A 27,358-nucleotide genomic window follows, 5' to 3' on the forward strand; every position below is an offset into this window, starting at 1 on the left:
CAGAGCCGTCCGGCACAGAGCACAGGTCTGAGTTGCCCACTTGTCCACGGGCTCGTGGGCGGATCACACACAGAACCCAACCAGCGCCATGCGGCGCTCATCCCGTGTGTGTGTGTGTGTGTGTGTGTGTGCGCGCGCGCGCGCAGTTGTCACCACAGGGGGTCAATCTTCCTGCTTCTACTGCAACACCAGGGACCTGGCCGGTACCACGGGCCTGGCAAGACGCAGAGAAAAGCCGTGGCAAGGAAAAGGCGAATGACTGGAGCCGCGGGTGCCCACGGTGTCAAGGTAAATGGATCCGGCATGAGGACCATGGCAAAGGCAGAAGGGGGATTCGAGAAGCTGTCAGGAAGGCTCCTCCAGGGCGGGCGAACATGTTGCACTTCTTGCAATATCGACTTCCCCCCTCGGACTGAAAATGCAGCTTTTAAAGAGAAAAACCTATAGGACACATGAACTCAGCACTAGTAGCTGATGTTACTGGTAAGGGCTTTTTGTCAGTAGTAGGTTATTAGCAGTTAGGGTTGGGGGAGGCAAAGGTTACATATGAGATGTTGACTACACATCGAATTTGTGTCCCAACTGTACGATACAGTTTGTAATCCCATCTAAATTTTATGTGGAAGACATGCTATCTGTGACTTCTGATGTGCAAACTGCTGGCATAATGGGTTATGAACTGAGTTGCTAACCACAAGGTCTGCAGTTTGAACCCATCAGCTGCTTGTTGGATCCAAGATAGGGCTTCCTGCTCTCAAAAAGATTACAATGTCTGCAAGCCAAAGGGTCACTTCCACCCTGTCCTTCAGGGTCACTGTCAGTTGGAATCCAGTCAATGGCAGTGAGTTTTATGGCCGCGTGTGGGGAGATTAGATCACAAAACATAACCAGCAACGGCTGCCCTTTCCCTTCCCTCCCACCCCTAAAGCCCCCCCCCCCCCACTTCCGTCTGTGCTGCTGCTGTCACTGCTCGTAGCCACGGGATTACTTCCAACTGCCGGTGACCCCATTCCTACAGGGGTCGTCAGGGCTCTCCATCATTTGGAAGCCTGTCTTTTCAGGCGCTTCTGGTGAGTTAGAACCACCAACCTTTCAGCGAGCAGGTGAGTGCTTTCCCACGTATGCCACCCAGGGCTGCATGTGCCTATTTCATTTGTGAGTAAGACGGCAGTATTTGTCCTTTTGTGACTGACTGATTTCACTCAGCATGACGTGCGTCTCGGCTGTAGCATGCATCAGGAATTCGTCTCTCTCAATGGCTGAGTCATTCTCCATTGTGTGTCTGATTAACACTTTGGGTAGCTATTCCTCTGCTGCTGAGCATTTTGGCTGTGCGTGTAAATAATGTAGTGATGAGCCCTGGGGTACACGTTCCTGTTTGCACGCCTGCTTGCACTGCTTCTGTGTATAAACCCAGGGCTGGGAGTGCTGGGTCATATGACAGTTCTATGGCCCTTTGCAAAAATATCTCCCGGGACTTGAATGCAGGCCCACCTTTTGTGGCTGCTAGGGGATTCCTACTAATTTATAAGACATTAAAAATTTATAGAACAAAAAATCTGGTCTGTGTGTCATTTTCACTGAGGCTAGCATTTCTTGAAAGAGAACTTTGTTTTAGAAGCTTGGGGAAATTTGGGCCCAGAACACTGTCTGGTAAGGAGGCTGGGTTTGGGACATTTTCTTCCTCCTTATCAGAGAAATGTCTCTCTCTTGCACATGCGTGGCCACTCTATGGCACCTGGCCAACTCCTTCTACATCTGCTCATGGTGAGGAGGGAATGGGGTCTCTCCGACTACAGCACTACAGAGGTGAGCAGAGAGCATCTGACCTCAGCCAGCTGCATGCAGGGTGAGCCTGCTGCCCATGGGAAGCGGGTGCCCTCTAGTGAAGCTGATCTCATGCTCTCTCTTCAGTAAGGTTAGTCGTCCCATCAATATTTATTTTTCAGACCGAAAGTACAAGGAAGTTATGGGGATGCAGGGAAAAAGAGCGGCACCTGTTTTCAGGGATGGCCCCATTCGGCAAAGACTCAGGCATGAGGGGCAGGTGGGAGATTGGGGGAAAAACAAGAATCTTTATTCTTTTAGCCAAGGTGGCTTTTTATAAAAATTGGGGATAAGTTCACAAGTCTTTTCTTTATGGTATAACTTAGTGCTTACATCTCATCAATAGTTTTGGTATCAATTATTTATACCGCAGGTGCTATTCCAATATTTTGGGGAATCCTAATGGAGCTGTAGGTTGGGAAGTGGGCTACTAACTGCAAGGTTGTCAGTTCAAATCCAACAACCCCTCTATGGGAGAAAGATAAGGCTGGCTGGTCCCATGAAGATTTATAGTCTAGGAAACCCTAGGGAGAAGTTCTACTCTGCTCTATAGGGTGGCTATGAGCCAGAATTGACTCGCTGGCAATGAGTTTTATCTTATTCTAATGTCTTACGATTTGTATGTTTAAATAAATAAATAACAGTAGAGCCATTGATCTATGAGCCCTTCAACCCCAATCAATCAGCTTAAATAATGACCAACTCATCGCAGCCTTGTTTCATTAATATTCCTACGGGATCTCTGCCTCCTCTTGGATTATTCTGAAGCAAATTCCAGACAGCATACATTTTACCCATAAACATTTCACCATGTATCTCTAAAAGGACAAGACTACTTAAAACATAGGTGTGACCTTATTATCACACTTAAAATTTAACAATTTATTGATAGATGGAATGTACCTACTAGTAATTTTTACTGTGGGTCTAATATAAACACACACACACACACACACACACACGTTCAAAAAGTTCATGGGAAATTCCATTAGCTTTGAATTTCTGTTTTCCACAAACTTTTGTTGACGCCCCTTCATACAGGGTGCAATGAGCCATGTCCACCGTATTTTATGTGTACTGTTCAGTGGCATCACCCCTTGGCTGCTTTGTTGTTGTATTTTTGTTTTTATTATTGCACAGTATATTTTAATTATATACTTACTATATATAGTTTTAAAGATTAATTCGTTTATTTTTAACAGTTCCCCCGACCTACAATTGATAGATCCTCCATTTCGCTAGCTGAATCACAATCATAAGCGCTGTGTAACCGTCACGGCTATCAATGCTAGGATAGTTTTGCTGCCTTGTACTCGTGGTTGCCAGCTCTCCCTTTCCTGCCCGTCTCCCCTGCCACGGCCCTTTGAAACATTGATCCTGCTGTTGTCTCCATAGGTTTACCTATCCTGGGTTTTACATACAGAACAACATACAACAATCAACACAAATTTCAAGCAAACAGCCCCCTACACAATGACAGAGGAAACAGAAAAATGTTTAATTGAAAGCAAAGTAGAAAATATTAAAAAGTGGAACCATTATACGCTGACTCCAAAAGGTCAAATGCCAAGGTGTCACATTTTGACCGAGCGACAATGGCGGTGCTCTGCCGCACAGTGTCCTCCTGATCACCAGGCCCTTCCCATCCCTGGTCCATAGTCAGAGGGAAGTCACCTGAGGCTTACTCCACATGGGGCACCCCGTAAATGGGTTTTGGACTTCACTGTCATCTATAGCCTTCAGCAAACCAGGTGTTCAGAATTTAGGCTTTATTACCATTACCTCCTCTGCGTTTGGTTTTTATGACTACGGTTCTGGGATCACACAGGCTGGTGTGCTTCTCCCCAGTGGGTTTAACAGATGCGTTTGCTTAATTGGCTGTTTGTTTGAAGACAAGCCTTTAAGACCCCAGATGCTATTCTTTCTGATAGCCAGGCACCATCTGCTTTCTTCACCGCACTTTGCTACATATACCATTCATGTCTTTAGTGATCATTTCATGGGGCAAGCATGGTGTAGGACCGTGTCATAAGAACTAATTGCCCGTAGATTAGGGAAAAAATAAGCATGTGCTCAAATCCATTCATATATCTATGGTTTGTATATGTCTCTAGTTCACTTTGAAGACATCACTGCTATTTTGTTGAAGGACATTAAGGATAATCCCCATTGGGCATGTGGTAGTTCTCAGCATTACCATTAATTTAGCCAATGGTGTAGAATTTAAAGCACTCTACATGTATAGGACTGGTTTTTAGGCCAAAATACATGGATTGTTGATTTGTTCAGATTAGCAACTTAAGTGACTGGACACTATTCACACAAACAACAAGGGCAAAACTTTCAATATTGTTCATTCAGAAAGAGAACTAGACTAACTATGTCATGAAAAGGCAAAGGGAATATGGAAATAGAAATTATAGGGAAATCTTTGAGCTGCCTTTTATTATCCATCCTTATGGCATGAATCTTGAACCAAAGTCCGATGACTTCCGCATCCATAGCCTTGGGCTAGCGGTCGTCTGCTTCTTCTCACACTCGTGCACTTCTGTCTGGTGCTCATGCGAGTGTTTCCTTCCTTTCATTTGCTACCAGTGTGCTTAAAGTCAAGTCCAGTTCATTTAGTGGGACTTGAAATCGGATCTACCTGGCACGGCCTATGAAGAACGTTGTGCACTTCTGAAGGACAGAGTCTAAAGTCCTGGTTGTCTATAGTACATAGCCTGGGTCATCAGGGGCTGAATCAAAACTAGGTCCTAAGTGACCTTCTAGCTGTCCTTAATGATTGCATTGATATGCCTGTCTCCCTGAGCCCCGGGGGCAGGGGGCAGAACAGCACAGTGCACTTGATGCTGGCCGCTCAGATGTGAGCCCAGGTGCCATACGGAGCTGTGTGACTGGACAAAGGTCCTTCATTCGGAGTCCCGGCACCAAGGGAAAAAGGAAAACCTCACAGTCCAGGTGCATGTTCACAGATCTACATTTCAGCAATTTCCTTTCCTTTTTTTTATCACCCCACCCCCACCCACACATCCCTAAGAAGCTTCAATAATAATAATAAAAAAACTAGCCCCAAGTTCTTTTCCTCCAATTCTGTCAGAAGTGAAAATAGCAAAAAGCAATCACCACCACTTCAGCACCAAGAGCAAAACCATTTTACCACGTAGTTGGAGACTCCCATATGAACACCGAGCGGAACGCTGTAGTTCCCACGACTACGTCAACCCACGCATCTAAAGGGACTTCATATCTTCCGACCCACATGCCCACAAAGTGACTGTTGTATAAACATTCATGCGGACCAACAATTTCACAGCTATTCAAACACTGCTCCACAGGACACAAACACGAACAAGGTGCAAAATTAGGAAGCCAAATGGAATGCTTACTTTCTCTAAAGGCCTTACAGTAGCCAAGGAAAGACAACAAAAAGAACAGGGCACACAGCAGGTCTGCACGGCCGACCACACCAGCGACCTTAAAAGAAGAAGAAAAGATTCACATAAAAAAATTTTTTTTAACCTCTAAAATACCACCCTCCCCCCACAAAAAGCCTTAGAAATATATTTTTAAACCATAGCAGATTCTATCTCCTACTAAAATAATTTGTGTTAACTGTGCCACAGACATGATATTGAACTGTTTCCTGGGCAAAACGGGGCTGGTGTGAACCTGCTGGCAGATTCTGTGAGCTGTACACACATACAGCAAAGGCTCTGCTGTTGAGCACCCTCCAGCTCAGAGCCCTGGTGGCACAGTGGTTTCGAGCTGGGCAGGGATCCGCAAAGTCAGTAGTTTGATACCACCAGTCTCTCCACAGAAGCAAGCCTGGGCGTCTACTCCCATAAAGAGGAACAGTCTCTGAAACTCACAGGGGCAGCTCTACCCTGTCCTACAGGGTCACTATGAGTTGGCCTGGTGGACTTGATGGCAGTGAGCTTTTTTACCCAGGAGCTCTGGATACCCAGCCTCTGATGAGATTTCAAGCTGATCTGCAACTGGAAAATGCTGTAAGCCCAAAGGGTGTGCTACCATAAAACTAGTTCCACTGGAAGCACGAAGGACATCCGGAAAGTACAGCTCCTTGGTAAATCAGGGATCAAAGTCCCCGGGCAGACAGGAAAAGTCTCAGGAATCAATGTTCAAAGCTGCCTCCTTTTCCTTTCTTTAGCCCCGAACTGCCCACTAAATGGGTTCGCCGGGGAAGCAGAATGCCCCAGAAGTCCTTACTCAGATGCCCTGCCATTGAGTCAGAGGGCCCTACAGAACAAGGCAGGGCTGCCAGCGGGATTCTGAGACGGTAACTCTTTGTAAGCCACAGCTCTCTCCCGCACACTGGATGGGAGTTCACACTGCTGACCAAGAGGAATCAGTCTCACTAAGCCACCACTGTTCCTTTTGAGATAATACGTTATCTACAATGTGTGTCTACTTATGACATGGTTCTCCCGATCTTTGCTGGCAATGAAAATTAGAGACTTTCCACTGGTGACCTGGTCTAGTGGATATGGAATTCTTTACTAACTAGCTCCCGACTGATTTCGATCAAAGAAGGTGCTGCCATCCTCTAGGGATGGCTTCAATGACTAGCAGGCAAATACACTTTCCCCCAAGTCTAGATATATGACATAGGAGATGCAGAATAAAGGATCATTACAGGAATGGAGATAAGAGAACGTACAAACTTGAGAATTTTCACTGGAAATGAGGGATTCATGGAAATGTTCTTAGTATGATTTTCAGAACCAAACAAGCCAAACCCACTGCCATCGAGTCGATTCTGATTCATAGAGACCCTCTACAGAGTTTCTAAGGCTGTAAATCTTTACGGGAGCAGATGGCCTCCTTTTACCCTGCTGGCGGTTGGTGGGTTTGACCCACGACTTTGTAGCTAGTAGTCCAACACTTAGTGAACAGCACCACCGGGTTACCTTATGATTTCCTGAGTGCTTGTCAAATCAATATGTAAAATTATGCCTTTTAGGAGCCATTTCCTTTTACCCCCCTGAGTGGTATGAAACACTGTGATCTGTTAGTCCCTGTAATGCAATGGTAAACGCCTGATGGAGGTGAACAGGTGGCTCATGGGCTCATGCAATCACTAAGATGGTGCAAACATCACATCCATAAAAAGCTCCTGGGAAGGAAGCTAAGACCAACACGAAGTTTCCACAGACTGAGTGCTGGAGAGGTAAACCGTACAATTACTTTGTGAATGGAATGAATATGTAATAAGAGCTCCTGAATGTGCAGGGATATAAACTCCCTGAATTAGCAGACATTGCATTCATAGAGCTAGACAGAAAGGAACTCACGGGGCGATGCAAACACACCTGGCTGCTTATGGAAAGAGCGAAGGTTTGAGTCCATGCAGATGAGTGCACCTTGGAAAGAAAGTCTGGGGATCTATTTCCAAGGAAAGCCCTGTGGGGCACGGTTATGCTTTGACATACACGGGGTTACCACCAGTCACAGCTTAAAGAACAACAACAAACAAACAGAAATGAGCCTGGCACAGTAGGTGCTACCCAAAGAGTTCCTTCCATACATCTGGGGAGCAGAACAGAACAGGGGGAGGCACTGCATGTCTCCACAGCGCTGTGCAGAGTGAGGAGGGATCGCTGATTAGCCTGGGCTGGGGCCTTGTGGGGTGAGAGAAGGAGAGACAGGGCGATGTAAAGCTATAGCCAAAGTAGCTGAGGATGGAAAGGAATCTCTGGGCCCTATAGAAAAGAGAGTGTGTGCTCTAAGTCCTAACCTCTACACATTAATGAAAAAAGAATCCTAGTGGCATATTGGGTTACACGTTGGGCTGCCTATTCCTTTAAATGTTTACAGCCTTGGAAACCCAAAGGGGCAGCTCTATTCTGTCCTAAAGGTTTAGTATGAATCAGAATCAACTCAATGGCAGTGGTTCTTATATCTTAATGGAGGTCCACTGGTGGTACTGGGGACTGTGTGTTGGGCTAGAAACGGCAACATCAGCAGTTTTAACCCACCAGCTACAGATGAGGCTGTCTGCTCCAGTAAATAAGTAGTCTGAGAAACTTTAAGCAACAGTTCTATTCTGTCCTGTAGGGTCACTATGAGTTGGAATGGATGGTAGTGGGCATATAGGGATCCTATTGGACAGCATAGAACTGCCCCTGTGGGTTTCTAAGACTTTGACTCTTTATGGAAGTAGAAAGCCTCACCTTTCTCACATGGGGTAGCTGATGGTTTCGAACTGCTGACCTTACAGTTACTAGCACAATACATAACCCATTACACTATCAGGGCTCCCTTTATTTAAAATTGACAGAAATAGTTTCAGCATTAATATTGAGGAGTTAAAAGGACCCCAAACACACACAAAAATGCTAACATAAAGTGAAAGAAATTTATGTTAATAAAACCTGGCTGGACCAAACTGGAAGTGGCTTCCTAATGCCACTACTTTCCCATTTGCTTCCACTTTCCATTGCCCTCTGCCTAGGACAGAGCAATGCCCAGGCTGGCCCTGCTGCGCTGGAGGGCGGGCGGCTAGCCAAGCTGCAGGCCCCCCAACAGCCTGGAACCCAAGGCTGTCTAACTAGAAGAGACATGACCGTCCTCTTGGGTACCCCAGTTGGGGGTATATTTTAAAAACTGGGTTAAAAAGAGAGTAGGAGATAATGAGGTTGCAGATAAGAGGAAATGGAATACTATTTGCCAGAACAATGAAAGGCAAACATAAAACTATCTTAGTCTTAGGAATGCTAGGTTTTATTTACCTACAATATTTCCTGCCATTTGGGTTGGAGTAGATTTCAGGGGGGGGGTAGGGGTAAGACAATAAGATTTGAAAATAGTCCCTGCTCTTCACCCCTGGGCTCCCCTTTACATCCATGGAACAACCAGAAGGGCGGCTTGGCTGGAGCACAAAGTTCAGAAGCAGGGAAGGGGCAGGAAAGGAGGCGTCCTTGAAATGGAAACGGCAACATAAGCAAGAAGTGGGCTCAGGGATCGGACACTGCACGGACTGAACTATGACACAGAACACGCAGGAATGGCAGACTGGAAAACGAATTCGCTCTGTGAACCTTCACCCAATTCACCATAAAAAGCTTGATAAATATATAGAACCCAATTCTGGGATGAACATGTGCCCAGGTGGCATTTATCTGGGGGTGGGCGTGGGCGATTATATGTAAGCACATACATATAATCACATACGTGAAGCCTTTTTTTAAAATAAATTCACTTTTCAGAATTTCAGAAAATTTATTTTGGTTAACCATTCAAACCTTTCATTTTGCCTGTAAGGTCACATTAAACTAGACAAGGATCTGTGTATTTAGATGACTTTATGTCAGACAATCTGTCAATCAGGTCACAGCCTGATGATGGCCCCTTGTAAGCTGGGGCGGTGTGTGTGTATGTGGTGGGGTGGTGGTGGTGGTAATGTGCTGGGAACCTCCTCTCTCTGCTCCTTCACCTTCCTGGACCCTGAGTACTGCAGGCACCCTGCCATGTTCTCAATGCCTTTGGAGCCAGCGACTGCACTCACTGGCCTGTGCCCTTCCTGCTTCTCCGTGAGTCTGAAGGAGGGCTTATGGACTCCCATTGGGTTATTCAGGACTTCCGTTGGTCTGGGCTGGGAGGTCTCCATGATACAGAATTTCTTCTTGCTATAAAGCTCTTTCTTATGCAATATATAAGCATCACTGGATTTGTTTCTCTAGACAACCTGGCCTAACGCAGGCTCCAAACTCCAAGTCAGTCCTTTTCTTGGGAATTCTCACATGGATCATCAATGCTCACAGCCCATACACAGGGAGAATTCACACTGACATAGTCTAATTTGTTCAGTTATATAGAAATAAATAGCTCCCAACTCACTTTTTACCACAAGTTTCCAGCCTGCCAAGCCTCTTAACTCCTCTGAATTTTCTGCTAAGCAAAACCTTGTACAGAACTTTGTGACAAATCCTGATCAATAACTCTATCCTGAGCCTTTCTCACCAGCATTACAACTGGCTAGCTTCCTCAAGAAACCCTTTAATCATGAATAGTGTCTGTGAGCGCTATGCAGCCTAGCAATGCATATTAGAACCCAGAGAGGTAAAACAGAGAACACGAATGAAGACAACACAATGTAGGAATTTAAAGGCATATTAAAGGCAGCAGTCTGTATTGGAAGGGAAGGAAGAAAATACAGCTCACAGAATGGATGACCAAAATCAGGTCTTTTACTTCAGCCAACATGGTGACTGACATTTTCAAAGGGTTACACAGTGTACGGGTGAGGTGGTTGTAGAAAATTCTACAAAAATCTAGGGAAATCCTAGCATAGTTTGCACCAGCTCCACGGATACAGATGTGGTGTGCAGAACAGGTTAGGCATCTGTCAGGAGCTGCCCAGATCTACCAAGTCTACCAAGAGGAAGAAGGTCCTAACGTCTGCACTCCAGGCTCACGAGGGGGGGCCTGCCATGCAGGCAGAGAGGATGAAGAGGAGGGGAAAGGTAGAGGGGGCATAGGGACCCTCTGTGGGGTTCAACTGGAAGTATGTCAGCAGCCTCCGGGAGAGGTTTCATGTGAGCTCTGGCCCCTGCACACCCTAGCTATGTGGCTAGCCTCACATGGATTCCTACTTGCCTCCTCAGGCCACTTCTGCACCTGTGAAACGGAAACTGTCCTACTTGCTATCTGGTCTCACAGAGTTTTGGTGACAAGTAAGTATGAACAAGCATCATGTAACGTAGAAATCTCTCAGCTAACATAGCAAGATTGTATCCAGCCATTAGTGAGAGAAGATTCTTTGCCTGTGATCCTGGGACCCCTAAGCCAGGAAATATTCAGCAGCCACACCTTATGTGTGAATGTAGCAGTGTAGCCTTACAAGCTGTACAGTGAGAGCCAGCCATGTTGTTGCTACCTGCCAGCAAGTCAGGCCCAGACTCCTGGTGATCCCCATGCTCAGCACAACAAAATGCGGGTCTTGTGCCACTCCCATAAATAGTGTAGATTAAACTGTTGTGATCCGTAGGGTCTTCACTGGCTGATATTCAGCAGTAGATCTCCAGGCCTTTCTTCCTAGTCTTTCTTAGTCTGCAAGCCCTGCTGAAACCTGTCCAGCATTGGGTGACATGCCAATTCCACTGAGAGATGGCTGGTAGCTGCACATGAGGTGCACTGGCTGGAAACTGAGGATGGTAACAATGAAGCCACCAGTTGCCGGTCCGTTTGGCCTACTGAGGTGGCTTGTGTTGCTATGATACGGTAGGCTCTGGCACTGGTATTTCAAATACCAGCAGGGTCACCCAGAGTGAACAGGTTTCCACAGGGCGTACAGACTAAGAACAGATTATGAAGAAGGTGTAGGATGTCCACGTCAGAGGAAGTATCACTAAAAGTAGAACATCAAAACCTTTTCAGTTACGGAAAACTTTATGCAGAGAACCAGAGCACTGTCAGAGAGAGCGCCAGAAGATGAGCCTCTCAGGTCATCAAAATACGACCAAGGAAGAGCCGCCTTCTCAACTGACGACAATGGAATGATGCAGCTGGGAGGCAAGGATGGCGAGACTTCATCTCATGTACCTTGGACCTGCGGTCAGGGGAAACAAATCCCGGGAGAAGGACATCATGCTGGGTAAAGGAAGGGGGCAGTGAAAAGAGGGAGGCCATCAAAGACATGGACTGACCCCATGGCTGCGACAATGGGTTCCAACATCAGAAGAATCATGAGGCCGGCACAGGACCGGGTGGCGTGCACTTGATGTACATAGGGGGGCTGAGTCGGAGCCAACTCGACACAGCACATCACAGGAACAGGAGCAGGACGCTCAGTGCCCTCAACAGCGCACCCCAGGCCGTCATGGGCACAAAGTCGGCACATACAGGGCACACTGCTTTGCTCCAGGAGATTTTTGACCCAAGCTACATGCATGTGACGAACCTCCCTAGCACATTAGCATCCTATGTGCTCTGTGTGTGCTGTAGGGGTATACGTACTATTTACGTGGGCATTGCAGGAGCTCTGGTGGTGCTGTGGGTTATGTGTTGGACTGCTAACCACCACCAGCCGCTCTGTGGGAGAAAGAAGAAGCTTTTTCTCCTGTAAAGATTTACAGCCTCAGAAACCCATAAGGGCAGTTCTACCCTGTCCTGTAGGGTCGTGATCAACTGGAATCGACTCGATGGCAGTGAGGCTGGCTTTGAGTGTCCGAGTGTCTGTGTGAGAAAATACGGTATTTTCTACAACCCTTGGGCAAGACAAGTCTGTCAAGGAAGCTTGGTTTCGGGGAGCCAGGCAGCATACGGACATGTTCTCATTTCCCCGCGCACGCACGCAGACGCCCGGGCGGGCAGACGATACTCACGCACTCTGTGTGCACCGGATGCACGGAGAACAGCAGTGCCGCTAGCAGGGATGCTCGCGGGGCCAAGTTCAGCCTCCGCCCCTTGCTGGTGTACTGCAGGCCACCCAACAGCACGGAGAAGACGTCCACCAGGAGCACCGAGATGCCGCTGTGCAGGAGGAGGTTGACCACGTGGAAACCCATGGGGTGGAAGCCTCCCGACCAATAGTAGTTCATTCTGTAGTAAGCAAAGGGTGCCCCCATTAGACACACAGGGCCACAAGGCAGGCATGCGCATAATGGGAAGGAAAGGGGTTGTGAGCACAAGCCTTGAAAGGGGAGAATAAAGACTGGGGCTCAAGTCTACTTTGTAGACAAAGTATCAAGATAAATAACGCCTGTCCCACTAAGAGGGGCAAAGAAAAGGTATGAGCATAATTAACCAGGTGGGGAAAAGGGCATCTCAAGGGGGTATGACAGACAATCCTTAGGGAGGGGGAAGCGAGACAATTGTGAAGTGTCAAAAACCAAGGTGGGGAGGAGGACAAAACTGCATTCCAAGGACAGCACTACTCGTAGCTGCCCATACAGACCCGGAGCTCGGGCAGCTGTGGCACTTGCATAGCCAGCATCGAGAGATGGAGAGGGCTCGTTTACAGGCATCAAGTAGCTAAAGCGGCGGAGCAACTGCCCATGGCCAGGGCGCCTTGTTCCGACTGCTTCTCCATTGCCCATGGCTCCAACGCTTCCCTGCCACGTTGCTCTGGGAGAGCTACACTCAGATGTCCAAAACAGACGGGGTGCTCGAGACAGCTTCAAAATGGTGGTGGGCAAGTCCATTATCTCTTCATCTCCTCTTTCCACAGATTTCTTGAAGCCCCCACCTAATTGATTATGAACGGGGGACTGTCACGGGCGAATAAACTTACTGGATGCAAACAGGTCCCGGACTAATAGGAGGGTGGTGGTGGCTGTCGGCTTCCTTTGAGCCTTGCATATTGGTTGGAAAAAAGTGGCTAATTCAAGCGAATTTTCTGCATGCACATTCTATTTTAATCCCCTTGCTGTGGAGTCGACTCTAACTCATAGCGACCTGTAGGACAGGGTCGAACTGGCTCCGAGGGTGTCCGAGGCTGTCACCTTTAGGCAGCAGACTTCTCACATGGAGTGGCTGGTGGGTTCCAACCTCCACCTTTCGGTGAGCAGCTGTGCAGGTAACCACTGTACCACGAGAGGTGCTTTTCTCTCAATATTGCAGTGACTTACTTTCTAACAGCTGGACTACTTGGAAGAGATGTCCATACGGGTAGGTTGTAATTCCAATAGGAAAAACTGGTGTGCACCGCCAACCGTGGAAACCTTTTCATCTATGAACAGCCAAAGGTTAGAGGTTCAAATCGACCGAGTCTCCTCCAGAGAGGAGGAGATCAATTGCTGATCAATTTAAGACAAGTCAGCCACTGAAAGCCCTCGGAGCACAGTTCTCCTCTGACATGCCTGGGTCGCCATGGTCAGAACTGATTCAATAGCCATTGGCCTTTCAGTCCGTCTTGGGGCAGCCTTCGCTTATGTCTCACCTGAAAGTCAGGACGGTGAGAGGTCGGTAGGACTTGTGGCTGGTGTTGCTGCTCAGCTTACTGCCCCAGAAGTCATGGTGCCATAGGTCACCAAGGGGCGTTGCTGCTTGGAGATCCTGCAGGAACAGAAGACATTCTGGACAAAGAAAAATGAGGCAAGGAGACAGCCAAGATCCTTAAGCCGTAGACACGCTATTTCCTTATAGGAAAAGAAACAACCAAGGCTAAATGCTCTTCCAAGGAGCTCGGGTGGTGCTGGTGGGCAAGCATAAGACTGCGAACTGCCAGGTTAAGGAGTTCTGGTGCCTAGTGGATTACACATGGAGCTGGTAACCACAAGGTGGAAGGTTCAAACCCGCTAGCTGGTCTGCAGGAGAAAGATAAGGCTGTCTACTTCTGTAAAGATTTTAAGTCTTGGAGATCCAAATGGGAAGCTGGACCTTGTCCTACAGCATTGCTATGAGTTGGAATCAACTTGATGGCAGTGAGCTTGGAGTTTGGCATCACAGGGTTAGTGGTTCAAGCCCACCGGGTGCTCTGAGGTAGAAATATGAAACTCTCTGCTGCTGTAAAGGTTTGCAGCCTCAGAAACCCAGTAGACAGTCACTATGAGCCAGAATAGACTCGACGGCCGTGGGGTTGTCTTTCTTTTAATGCCCCTTTGAGGACCCCTGGTGGCACAAATACTCAGCTACTAATTGAAAGCTCCAGGTTCAAACCCACCAGCAGCTCCGTGGAAGAAGAGATCTGGCAATCTACTCTGGTAAAGATTACGGACTTGAAAACCCTATGGGGTGTTCTGCTCACCTATAAGCTCACTGTAAGTTAGAATTGACTGGAGAACACATAACAACCAAACAACAGCGCCCCCTCTGGGACTCACTGCAGACCCTATCCATGGGCTTCCCCACTGGCCCTGGGAAGAATCCAATTGAGCCAGAGAGGAGCAGAGCTCCAATCTTCCCTCCCTGGCCCTGCTTGGGCCCATCCTAACAGCAAGTCACACTGAAGAGCGCCTGCATACGCAAGCCCTGCCTTACATCCATCTCCATGCGCAGAGGGTTTGCTGCGTACAATCTGTTGCAAGCTGTTCTTTCTCTCACTCCAATCACAGGCCCATTCATGTTTTCTGGAAATGAATTTCTTGACTTTATGTTCACATTTATGTGTTTTGTATCCTTCTGGCTCCTACACATGAACACTGCAAATGTTTCCCTGTCCACACGAGCCCCATGTGGCAGGAGAGCCACGTGTACTCCCACAAAAGCACACATGCAAAAGTAGCTTTGTCCCTAGTGACGGGAGTTCTTAAGATCTCGTGCAGTTTGGGTCTTAACTTTTCCTTTTTTTTCATGAAACTAGGGTGGAGGGAAGAGAAATCACGTTGAGTAGTAATTTCGTTGAATTACTTTGAATAGCAATGAATAACTCTGAGAGCTAGAACCAAGACAAGAAATGACATTGGGAAAAATGGAAGAGTTTTGCCAGGAAAGCTACTTAACTGTAAGTTACAGGCCACAAATCATGAATAGAGAAATTAATCTACTCTGGAAAAAGAACATGAGCTAAGACAGCTGTTGGTGGCTGCCTGCAATTACTGCTCCAACTTCCGCCACGGACACCCACCTGCCTTAGCAGTCAGCAGAAACACGCGTACTTTTTGTAATACAACCTTCCTTGAAATACAAGTGAGCTCACACTGCCCACTGGGTCCCACGAGGGGTTCTGCTTCATAATAATGAGCAATGCACAAAACATCCCTTTCCTCCGGCTGTGCACGGCCACGTCTGGATGTGATGTCTAAATGGTGACAAGCCTCTTATGAACACGGGGACACACATCTCCAAACTCTCCCTGCCATCGAGCCGGTTCTGACTCATATCCACCCTGTGAGGCAGAGTAGAACTGCTCCTGTAGGTTTCTGAGACTGTAACTCTTCACGGGAGTAAAAAGCTTGCTTTTCACCCTGGGAGCCCCTGGTGGTTTTGAATTGCTGATGGTCTGGTTAGCAGCCCAACGCATAACTAACCATCATACCACCATATGATGGACATACCTGAGCGAAATCATGCCACCAGCCTGGACCCTGATGGCACTGCTGGCCCGAGGCTCCAATCCAGGGACGTTCTCTCTCTGGGCTACTCATCTTGTGAAACCACATATTTCTTTACCATTTAAGGCACGTTTACTTTGCTCTGATCTGCCCCAAGCATATACCAGCCAATGAAAACAATATTTGTTCCTTAAGGACAAATACGTAATGTCCTGAAGGTACAGAGGTCTGGGATAGCTTTAATTATGATCATTCTAATCTTGCTTTTCATACTGGATCTGCACCTTTCACATCAGGCTGCTTGCTCGTCATCTGGTGATGGCAGCGCCCCAGGAATTTTGTCCAGAGCTCATTCTTGTTCACTATTAATTCACGAGGCTCTGGCGAAGGGAAGTCCACACCTCCAGTCAGGAATGGAACGTGTGTGACTATGGTCAGTCTGACTGGGGCCCTCTCATCTTTTGTCCCGGTCCCTGGTTCAGAGATGAGCATGGTCCAAGACAGGTCAAGGAGGATCAATGAAGACCAATTCCAGAACATTCAGCAGATGCTCACGTCTGCTAAATTTAGTGCTGTAAGGATGTGAGCCTGGCCCTGCTAGGGGCTCCACTGGGACCTGAGAAAGTAGCCAACAGAGTGGAAGGCAGAGCCAGGGGACCAAGAGAAAATGGGCCCCTGACTTTGTCCCAGTCCTGAATCTAGCCACACCCTAAGTTAGTCAGACTCTCTGCAAACATCCAGTGCTTATCACACAGCCCATAAAGATCTAAATCCTTTGTGTACTGTCTGTCTTGGTCCTCTAGACCAAGCGCTCTCAAACTATGGCCCATGGACGACATGTGGCCCGCCGAGGACATTTATCCAGCCCGCCGGGTGTTTTTGCCCTGTTTGTTTTTTTACTTCAAAATAAGATATGTGCAGTATGCATAGGAATTTGTTCATAGTTTTTTTTTTAAACTATAGTCTGACCCTCCAATGGGTCTGAGGGACAGTGAACTGGCCCCCTGTTTAAAGTTTGAGGACCCCTGCTCTAGACAGTATGTTCTCTGAAGGAAAGGTCTCTTCCTGTCGTGTTTCCGACCTGTAGTCTGCGCACCTCGTTGGTGCTCTGCACCCAATAGATGCTTTCCTAAATCCGTTGGCATTGCCTTTTCTTTCACATGGAAACACAAATCACAACTCGCTGGACCCAAAGGTAACTAGGTGGAGAACCTAAATTAAAAGAGGATTGCAAAGAAGGCTGGGTGGAATTGAGCAAAATCAATCAATCAATCAATCAATCGAATTCTAGATTCCAACCACAGGTACACTACTTGTGAACTTCTTGGATGAGATTACCTAACCTGAAAAATGTGAAGAGCAGATGTTTACCATATGTTATGGGTATATGAAAACCCTCTTTCTCAAAATAGAGTTTATCATGACGAAGATCTAGCATGCAGTGAAATCCAGGCTGGGGAAATCTGTTGAGACAGTACTGGATTGAAGGTTTCCTGGGGGGCAGGGCAGGGGAGGTGGGCAAGGAAATGGGGTGCTAATAACAGTGGATACAAGCAAGAAGAAAGCGTTTTAAAATGGACTGTGGCGATGATTGCATGCCTCTCCTTAATACGACTGAACTACCGAATGGTATGCTATGTGGATTACATGCCTTAAAATGTGTTACAGAGACAGAAGCTATAATATGTATAAATAAAGGCCAGGGGATTAGATGCATATAGTGACTTTAAAAGAAAAACACACTCATGAAACTGATGATCAGAAAGACCCAATAAAGCCATGTCCACCCAGATCTCTGTTTTCAGAGGAACAGAAGCAATAACATGTGTGGTTTGTTTCCCCGCTCTGCACAGAGCGCCCGCCTCTGGTCTTGCAGTTTGTCACACTGGAACACCAGTGTCAGAGATATGCAGGCAAGGGTAAACCACCGGACTTCTTGAACGAGCTACCATCCATCTCAGGGCCTTCAGCTATTTGCACACCTAGCTCCTGACTCCAACAATGAGGCCAGGGAGTCTGCAGGGAGGGTCTACAGCCAGGCTTGTATCCTTGATGGATGGCCTTGCCAGCTTGAGAATGCCCCAGACAGAAGAAGTGTGCACGTCCAATAATGGGTGGCACAAGTCCAAATAGCTAAACCTACTGCCGTCAAGCGGATTCCAATACATCACCACCCTGTATACAGTTTCCGAGACTGAACATCTTTCCAGGTGCAAAAAGTCTCAACTTACTCCTGTGGAGTGGCGGGTGGATTTGAACCACTGACCTTGTGGTTACCTGACAGCACCCCCAGGGTCTCACAGAGCAATCTATGTGCACACATTAAGGACTTGTGATTTAAGTGCTCATGGAACCAAAGGGAAGGGTTTGAGAATAGGGCACCTTGCAAATTTGTCTCCAGACACCTGCTTGGGTGGGCTCATTTCCCTTCCATTGAGTACTGGTTCTTGAGCCTTGAGCAGAAGGAACCCCTGCGGAGCTGGTCAGCTATTCTGCCCTGGCCATGCAATCCACCCCCCTCCGCTAGTGTTCTCAGGTACAAAATCCAGAGTTCTTCTGTACCGTCACCAAGGACCTGTGCCGTCATGATGGGGGGCCGGGAAGAGGATCTTTCCTTCCCTGAGAGCAGACACTGAACACCAACGACACTCTAAATATTTGATGAGGGTTAGCGTACACACAGCAGGGCAGGGTTGCTGAGGCACGGTCCGTTTTCCCCTCATGATGACTGATTGAGAAGACGGAGCGTATTTGGAAGTCAGGCTAACTCAACGGTCTCAAAGCCAGTCATCATCTCCACGAACAGAAGGCAACTCAACACGACAAGGCAGCATCTGGAAAACAGTCCTTAACACCCCAGGAACAGCCCGTCTCTCAAGACTGCAGGCACCGCGCCTGCGGATGGAAGGGGGCCTCTGAGGAAACAGGACAGGAAGAGGGAGGGCGAGCAAGCTAACAAAAGGGGCACAGTGTGATGTTCCAGAAAACACTGCCAAGACAGTGCTCAGAAGACCACAAAACGCCATCCTCCGCCCGAATTCACACAGAACCAGATTCACACCCATCCGCCAGGGCGACCCACGCAGACAGGCCTCAAGTTTGTTTCCTGTCTTGCTGACCAAAGGGTTTTGTCTAAAATGTAAATTCTAAGTTAGCACTTTATCTAGCTTCTACTTTATGTAAAAATGCTTAATAAAATTGTGTCTACATATATATATACACACACACAGATAGATAAAGAATACTACATTCTTGTTTAAAAAGCAATTCTGTGGATATTAAACAACCCATCTGATGTAGTTGCTTAGAACTACAAGGAGCTAGTGGTGAGGTGGTAAAAGTGCTCAGATTCTACCCCCAAAGGTTGGCAGTTCAAATCTCCTGGTCGCTCCACAGGAGAGGGACGGACTGCTTCCGAGGGGACTATAGCTTGGAGACCCTGTGGGGTGCTTCCACTCCTTCCCACAGGGTCCTCTGAGTCAACAACGATGTGGCAGTGGGTGTTTTGATTTGGGGCTTAGAGCTACAAGGTGACTTTTTTTCTTTCAGGCGTGATTAAAATAAAAACTGGAACAGAAGTATTTGTAGTAGTGAGCTTCAGGAAAACTACCAGTGAAGCGTGTGAACGAGAAACAGTACCAACAATGCTCTGTGCAGTTTGGGCTATCAAAAAGATCAATTATGAGATTGCTACAAATGAATTTCTGCAAAACATCCCCCTGCCCCCCATACACTATTGTTCCATAGACAGTTTTCCCTAACAGAGCAATACGAAAATGACTTTTTTCTCACAGAGAAAAATCCACAACTTGGCACTTTTTATTTCTGAGTGGCCCATCCACAGTGTTACTAATTGTTGTTATAGCGGCAGCTACAAAAGTATAAGGTCAACCTGTTCCTTCAAGTCCTCTTCATGGGTTACGGACTCACAAGAATATCAGGAGGGCTTCGAGATGTGAGGGTCTCACGGCGCTCCAACCTCAACCCCGCCCGCACCCAATTTCTGGTTCCGATTTTCTCATAGCTCCCTTGATTCTTTTCCTTCCTTTTGGACAAACCTCATTCTAGTGAGCAAGTCAAAAAGAAGAATGCTCCCCCTGCACTGACACAGCATCCACCGGTGAGCCAAGCCGAGTGGGGTCTGTAAAGTCAGCGAGTCTGCATCCCCAGGCCAGAAGCGAGCAGGCACTCTGCCCTTGGGGCGTGCACACCACCTTTCCCACGGCTGCTGCCAGCAGGCTGTCCTGACATTCCCGCCAAAGGACAAAGCAGCAGCCAGCCGCTGCCTGCTGCAGAGAATTCACCTTTTCCACGGGTGATCAGCTCACCCATCACTGCAGCACAGGCCCGACTTTTCTGTTTTTAATAGTTCTGGACTGGGAGTTCTAAGAAATCTTCCTCAAACCGGAATTACTGAGTCTGCGGTGCTCTAGCCCTTGCCCTGGCATCCTAGAAGTGTGTGCCGACTGGGGCCGCATGGAGAACACCTAATGAGGTTAGGCCCGAGCTGGGGCAGTGGCTGGAGCTCCTGATGCCAGCAATTAAATAAAAAAAATTCTGTCATCGAGTCAATTCTAACTCATGGCCCCTATAGAGCAGGGTAGAACTGCCCCGGTGAGTTTCCAAGACATAACTCTTCTTGGTAGTAGAAAACCTCATCTTTCTTCCATGGAGCAGCTGGTGGTTTCAAACTGCTGACCTTGTGGTTAGCAGCCCAAGAGGCTCTAAATCAAGACAGTATCTACGAGAGATGGCAGCCTTGGAATACAGAGAGGGCCCACCCCAATGGTTAATTTACTAGAAATGATTCCAACAAACTTAGATGATCACTGAGATGTAGGCAAGAGGTTAATGGCTACCTGCGTGGTTCCAACAGGTAAGCATTTGACTAAACTGAAAGATCGGTGGTTCAAATCCACCCAGAAGTGTCATGGAAGCTAGCCCTGGTGGTTATAGACTTTCAGAAAGCCACCACCTTGGAAGCCCTCTGGAACGGTTCTGCCCTGTCACTGCGGGATCACCAGGACTTAGAACCGTCTCAATGGCAACAGGCACGTGGTTATAGAAGTTTACCAGAAAAGGTATAAAGATACAAACCTTATTGTTCACAATAGCTTCAGAGTCATCAAAGACAAAATCCCCATCATAGCTGCGGGCAAAACACAGGAGGGAAACGAATCCTACGACTAACTTAGCCCAGATGGGAGGAAGAACAGAAGATGGAATGACGTGGTCCAAATCGGTGTCCAGCTCGGCCATTCTGAACAGTGCAGGCTCCACGCTCCTGCTCCAGCATTCTGCTAGTTAGAAATCTGCAACAACAACAGGCCACAAGTCCTCATCAGTACGTTATTAAGGACGTTTCCACAGTGGGTCTATTGACCTGAATGAAGTGCACGGGAGCTAGGCGGGCATTCATGCTGTGGTTTTCAAGGGTGTAAATGATCGAAACTTTTAAATTGTGGTTTTCAAGCTTTAGTGGGCAGAAAAGACATCAGGGATGCACTCAGATTCCTGGGTCTACTGTATCCTCCGGGACCAGGAACCCTGGGGTTTCTGATGTTGGAGTCCCTTTGGGAAACACTCATACAATGACAGCCTATATTTATCCATCCCATATGGCAAATTACACTTTATAATACTTGATTGCTTATAAAAATGTTACAAAGTGAAGTTGTTTTTCATTCAGTCAAGAAAACTTAACAAATACTCACGGTTGTGTTACCTGTCACCTCTCCTTTGTGTTAAAATTTCTGCCAGAATCCTGTCATCATCACCTCTTCTCCCCTTGCCAGCCTCTGACTAGCTAACAGTTGGGTCTTAGCACATGGGGAGGGGTTTAACATATAAGCTTTATTCTGAACAATTTGTAGAACTAAAGAGGCATATACGAGTTAAATAAAAAGGAGAGAGAGAAGAGGAGAGTGTAATATAAGTTATAAACAAAGCAAAAGATCAATTGCCTGGTTAATGGTTTAAGTACAAAGGATTGACAGAGAAAGACACGAACACTGTAGATTGATGGGTTGAAGACAACATGTGAACTGGGAGAGGCCTGGGCTATATCTTGAAGGACAGGGTGAAGGGAAGTGAGGCTATTCAAAATGAGGATACAATGTCCAAGATTGTTGAAAAGGTCAAGTTAAAAATAGACCAGTTCACCAAGGGCTCAATAGAAAGTAAATGTTTAGAAAATAATGACGGCAACATATAGAAAATGTGCTTGATACAATTCATGTATGGATTGTTATAAGAGCTGTAAGAGCCCCCAATAAAATGATCTTTTAATTAAAAAACAAACAAAATTATAAGCACCGACATTTAAATCTACCTTTAATAGAACTAAATCAATTGTGTGTATGTAGTCTATCCCCCAAGTAAATGCTATGTGATGTGAAATAGCTGAATATATATATATATACCAGTTCTTACTGAATATATATATATACACCAGTCCTTACTTATTGACATGTTCAATAATGGCTCGGTTCCAAAGACCAGGCTGTTATGTGAAAATCGGCATTCTTCAAACATGAGCAGGGGCCCTGGTGGGGTAGTGGTTCTGCATTGGGCTGCGATCACATGGTTGGAAGTTCAAAACCACCAGCAGCTCTACAAGTCAGCATTGATTCGATGGCAGTGGGTTTGGTTTTAGATTTGGCAAACATGAAGGATGACCATATCAGAGCACAAAATGGAGGACGAGTACATCATCGTACCATTGCCAAATTATATCATACGGTAGCTGCCAACCCACGAAGAAGCATGACCCAGTGAAACTGACACAATCCTCGCTATCAGTGCCAGCATTCCTCTCACCTTGTTTTGGAAACTGCTGACTGTCAGACACGCTTCGATAATGTGGAACATAGATTTTGTTGGCTGCCATAAATGTAGGCACACACTTATTTCTAGCATTTCTTCCAAACAGGCAGAATAGTAAAGCCATACATTTTTGTCTCCCAGTCTTGCCATTTGCTAGTGACCTTGGCCACATCATATATCAGTCTGATGCCCATGAGGGTTGCCTAACAACTTCTTGCCTTCGATTCTGCCCAAGTATTGCTATGCTGCCCACCTCCCCAGTCATGTTTTATCTGCCTCTATTTCTAAGTGTGATATTTTCTTTAGATATGACAGAATGATGAATGGGCCTGACTGCTTGGGTTCCAATCCTGTGTAATTTTCAACAAGTTACCGTATATACTTGTGGATAAGCCGAGTTTTTCACCACATTTTTAATGCAGTTTTTGTGGCAAAATTAGATGCCTCGTCTGATAATCGGGTCGGCTTATACTCGAGTATCCTCGGGTTTTTCAGTTCTTAAACACGGATGAGAACAGTGCCTAATCTTACCTGGTTTTCATGAGGGGTCTATGAGAGGGCCTAGAACACTGCTGGACATTAGTAAATGCTCAGGGAGAGGTTAGCTATTATTACCATCTCTTTCTTCAATGAAGTTGACCGTATAACTAGAGAACTACTATCTTTTGGGAAAAAAAATCCCCTTTAGATGTGGTTTATTGGTACCAAGGTGCTTACCTTCCCTACTAGGTACCTGCCCCCCATTTCTTCCATGCTGAGATGAGAGAATGCTAGTTTCGATGTATTTGTTTCCTGATCCCCAAGTGAATGCCCTAGAATATGGAATCAATTAGAAGTCAGCAAAATAGGCCATCTTTACATCCCAGGCATCTTTTCTATCGGCTTATATCTGCACGAACTCACAGGGACAGATCAAATAGTCTATGGGACACCATTCTATGGTATCGCTGTCCCTTTCTGGGGGCTGGAAGGCAGGTTCAGATTTACCACCAAGAGATGAAAGGCTCAGCCATTGCCAGCCCCTTGAGCCTCTCTGCCTGATGTAACCCATGATCTCAGCAAGGGCCGAAGGAATAGTCCAGCTACTGTCTACTGCCTTCTTTTCTTTTCCAGTGAAAGGATAAAACATTGCTCAGAGATCCAAATTACAGCTGCAAACACAATATAGGTCACCCCACTGCCCCCAACCATTGTGTTTACATCTCAGCTAAAGAAATTACTCCTGCTACTTAAAAAAAAAATCAAATCAAATCAAAGACTGAATAGTTAGGAAGATACCACTACTTCATGGGTGGGGGAAATAAGAGTGTTCTCTGATATGAAAAATTAACGTGGAATACAGCCCCACAAATAACTTTCATCCATTTTAAAACACTCAATAGAGCTGTTAGCTGATAAGTAGCCCTATAACTTAACTGGTCTTGATATGATCTGTTTTACCCCATATATTTGAATGTTATTTTACCAAAATCAATGGTTCAAATGGAATCACAGGAGGACCCCCGAACTAAACTGCCCCATCCAGTCTTTTCCAACTCACAGTGATCCTCTAGGACAGAGCAGAACTGCCCCTGTGGGTTTTCGAGGCTGTAAATCTTACTAGACTAGAAAGCCTCATCTTTCTCCCTTGGAGTGGATGGGGGATTCAAACTGCTGAACTTGTGGTCAGCAGCCCAGTGAGGAACCCACTATGCCACCAACTCAAAAAACTCAAACTCACTGCCGTCAAGCCAATCCTAACTCATAGAACTGCCCTGAGGGCTCCCGAGACTGTAAATCTTTACAGGAGTGGGAAGCCTCACCTTGCTCCTGTGGAGAAGTCAGTAGTTTCAAACTGCTGGCCTTGCAGTTAGCAGCTAATTCGTAAGTCACTACACCAGCATGGCTCCTATACCTCAGGAAATCATGTGTGCTCTTAAATTGCTTCAATCTTCATCTCAGATAGTTGCAATATTGATTAATCATTTTGGTGCTCATACAACAGACAAGACATGTCCAAGGTCAAGGGTGGGTGTGAACATGTGGGTTGCCCTGGTAGCTTTGGCGTCCTCTGGAGAAGACACTATGGTTCAGTCAATCTCAGAATCACCCTACCTCCTCCTTTCTCTTGCAGGGAATTAGACAACTAGATTATGTACACTTCCTGCCCCGTACTTCTCAGTTCTGGTTATCCCTCTACTCCTTACAGCCTCTCTATTCTTCTACCTCTGGGGCTTTCTCCTCCCAGAATCTCTTACACCCCTTCCTTGCCGTCCCCCAAAGTACCTACACTGGGTGATATAATGTAATAGAAGGGGGCTTCAAAGAGTTTGTGGGAAATTTCCATAAACTTTTAATTGCACTTTCCCACAGACTTTTTGAAACCCTCTCATATTTACCATTAATGTGCATCATGTAACAGTTTGGAAAATATCTCTGGCTAACAAATGTACTAGAAACCCATGCAAAGTTTCGACACTAGTCCAGTACTTAAAAACATAAGTCTTGGAGGCAGACTTTGGATATTGTATTAGTCTTGGTACTTAGGAGAAACAAATCCACAGCAACTCATGTATAAGAGAGAGTTTTATGTAAAGAAAATGTGCATCACGAAAACATCCCAACCCAATGCTGCCCAAACCCACAAGTCCAACATTAACCCATTAACCCAACACCAGTCCACAAAGTCCTCCACCTCACAAAACAGAGGCAATGATGCCGACTGCTGGAGGAAAGCTGAGTCAGTGAACGTGTAAGCATCTCAGCGCTGGCAGGGGTCTCCACATGGCTGCTCCAGCACCCAGGGCTGCATCGGGGTAGGTCCATGTAGCTTCTCCTTGGGGATGTCTTGTAGGAAGTCAATCTTGCAAGCTGAAGCAGGGAACTGCTAAGGCAGCTGCACCCTGGTGCGACCATCACAAAGCAAGAGACCCGAGAACTAGAAAGGCAAGGCTCACCCCCCATTTATCCCTCCGCCTTTCAATTAGCCCCACATGTGATTATCGGCCAAGCTGGCACAATTAACTAACTCAGATATACTTCCACTTTCTAAGATCAGCTGCCGTATCTGCAAAATAGGATGCCACTGTTGACCTCAGGATGTCCTGTAAGGATAAAAGGAGCTAATGCTTGGCACTTTGGTGACACTGTGGGTCCGGAAGGTCAGTAGTTCAAACCCACTTGTTCCTTGGCAGAAAGACAAATCTATCTGTTCCAGGAAAGAAGCATTGCCTCAGAAACCCTATAGGTCGCTATGAGTCAGAAAAGGCTCAATGGCAGAGGGTAATGTATGGGAACAATTAGGTGCCATTATTATTGCCATTATTTTGAGTGGATTCTCACTCATAGTGATCCTATGAGACAGGGGAGAGCCTGTCCGGGTAGGTTTCCGAGACTGTACCATTTTACGGGGGTAGAAATCTGCCTCATTTTTCTCAAGAGGAGAGGTGGGTGGTTTCGAATTGCTGACCTTGAGGTTAGCAACCTAATGCATACCCACTATGCCACCAGGGCTCCACTGGAGCAATATAATAAGGGGTACATATTCCGTCCAGTGGTCCTGAGGCTTCTAGTTCCCCTGGCCAGGGTTCTTTGTGCTACATCCTGTCTCAAACAGGGAATCGTCTTTGCTCCGCAATGATCAGAGACCGATGTGGCCCTCCAGCAAGAGCAGCCCACTTCCCACTCTTCCCTCCGTGGACCTTCAGTTTCATGGCCCCAGCTTTCTTCTCCACGTGAGGTCTCACCTGGGAGCCCATCTTGGCTGGCTGGTAAATTCAGTGGATGGAACCAGAAGAAGGGAGGCCAAGGTAGCTCTTGTTCCGGCAGACTGCTCCATCCAGTTTTCGCGGGTAATAAAGTGAGTATTCTGATCCCTATCTGACTCCTGTGTTTATTTCGCCATTTTGTTCAACATGAACTGGCCCTGCATTGGGAAGGAAGTCTCCTTATTCCCAATTTCTCAACCTTTTAACTTTTGGTCTCTGGTTTCAGATGGTGAAACAAGTTGATCAATTACCCATGAAAGGGCCAAAAAGACCTCAAAGAGCTACCCCCAGAATACATGTGACTGACCTGCGTCCTGTGGGGACATTGGGACAGCTGACACATTACCTTGAACGGCAGCAAGTGGGAATGGTGAGACCAGACTAAAAGAAAAATTAGCAGCAGTCATACTTCAAGGTCTTCTTCCACAAGCACCAACAGGCCTGTTGGCCTCTCCTCAGCCTTTCTCGTTATGCACAAGGTCACCTGACCCTCCACCGGGCTAAGCAGACACAGAAGCCTGGGGTATCAACAGAGGAAAGGGTACGATCATTTCTGAACTAGCTTTTAGGGCCAAGAGATGGTAATCCGGCGTCTCTTATCCACCGGCCCTCCAGGAAGGAGCTGGTTCTAACCATTGCCGGCCCCTCTGCAAGGTTGAGCAAAGTGCTAACAGAAGATACCTCCCCTTTCCTAATACAGCACACCCAAAGGTTATGCCTGCCTCTAACGAGCATGTCTCTGTGTGGTCAACAGTCACAACTGAACAGCTGCCCACAGTTCAACTGTCCCAGAAAGTTTGCGGCTTGCAAGCTTGTAGCCATTTTCCCAGCGAAGGCTGTGGCCATCGCTTGACACAACCTCCAACTGGGATGCGCCAGGCCCGGGAGGGGCTGCAGGGAAAGGGGACAGGGCTGGGGGCGGGGGGTGGGGGGAGCTCTGAGGAGTAGCTTCACATTTGTTGGGAGCTTGGGACCAAGGTATGAGAAGGTGATGTGTTAGAATAG

At 46.9% G+C, this 27,358-nt stretch overlaps 1 protein-coding gene across 3 annotated transcripts in view; it reads right to left on the reverse strand.

Moving 5' to 3' along the window:
* Positions 1-26,354, reverse strand: part of TMTC4 (transmembrane O-mannosyltransferase targeting cadherins 4) — an 86,738-nt gene extending 60,384 nt beyond the window's left edge. For 2 of the 3 annotated variants that reach the window (XM_045283785.1, XM_030888439.2), the window contains exons 1-5: positions 26,333-26,354; positions 20,880-21,094; positions 13,730-13,845; positions 12,174-12,390; positions 5,217-5,304 (exon numbers count right to left, since the gene is read on the reverse strand). In XM_045283785.1, coding sequence (XP_045139720.1) covers positions 5,217-5,304; positions 12,174-12,390; positions 13,730-13,845; positions 20,880-21,041 — 583 coding nt within the window. In that variant the 5' untranslated portion in view covers positions 21,042-21,094; positions 26,333-26,354. Of the gene's footprint in view, positions 1-5,216; positions 5,305-12,173; positions 12,391-13,729; positions 13,846-20,879; positions 21,095-26,332 lie in introns of those variants that run through there. The other variant, XM_045283786.1, reaches the window with a different exon arrangement.
* Between the last annotated feature and the right edge of the window lie 1,004 nt (positions 26,355-27,358).

Source organism: Echinops telfairi, unplaced genomic scaffold, assembly GCF_000313985.2.
Source record: "Echinops telfairi isolate 266 unplaced genomic scaffold, ASM31398v2 ScPeMD7_7467;HRSCAF=8505_0, whole genome shotgun sequence".
Taxonomy (NCBI): Eukaryota; Metazoa; Chordata; class Mammalia; order Afrosoricida; family Tenrecidae; genus Echinops; species Echinops telfairi.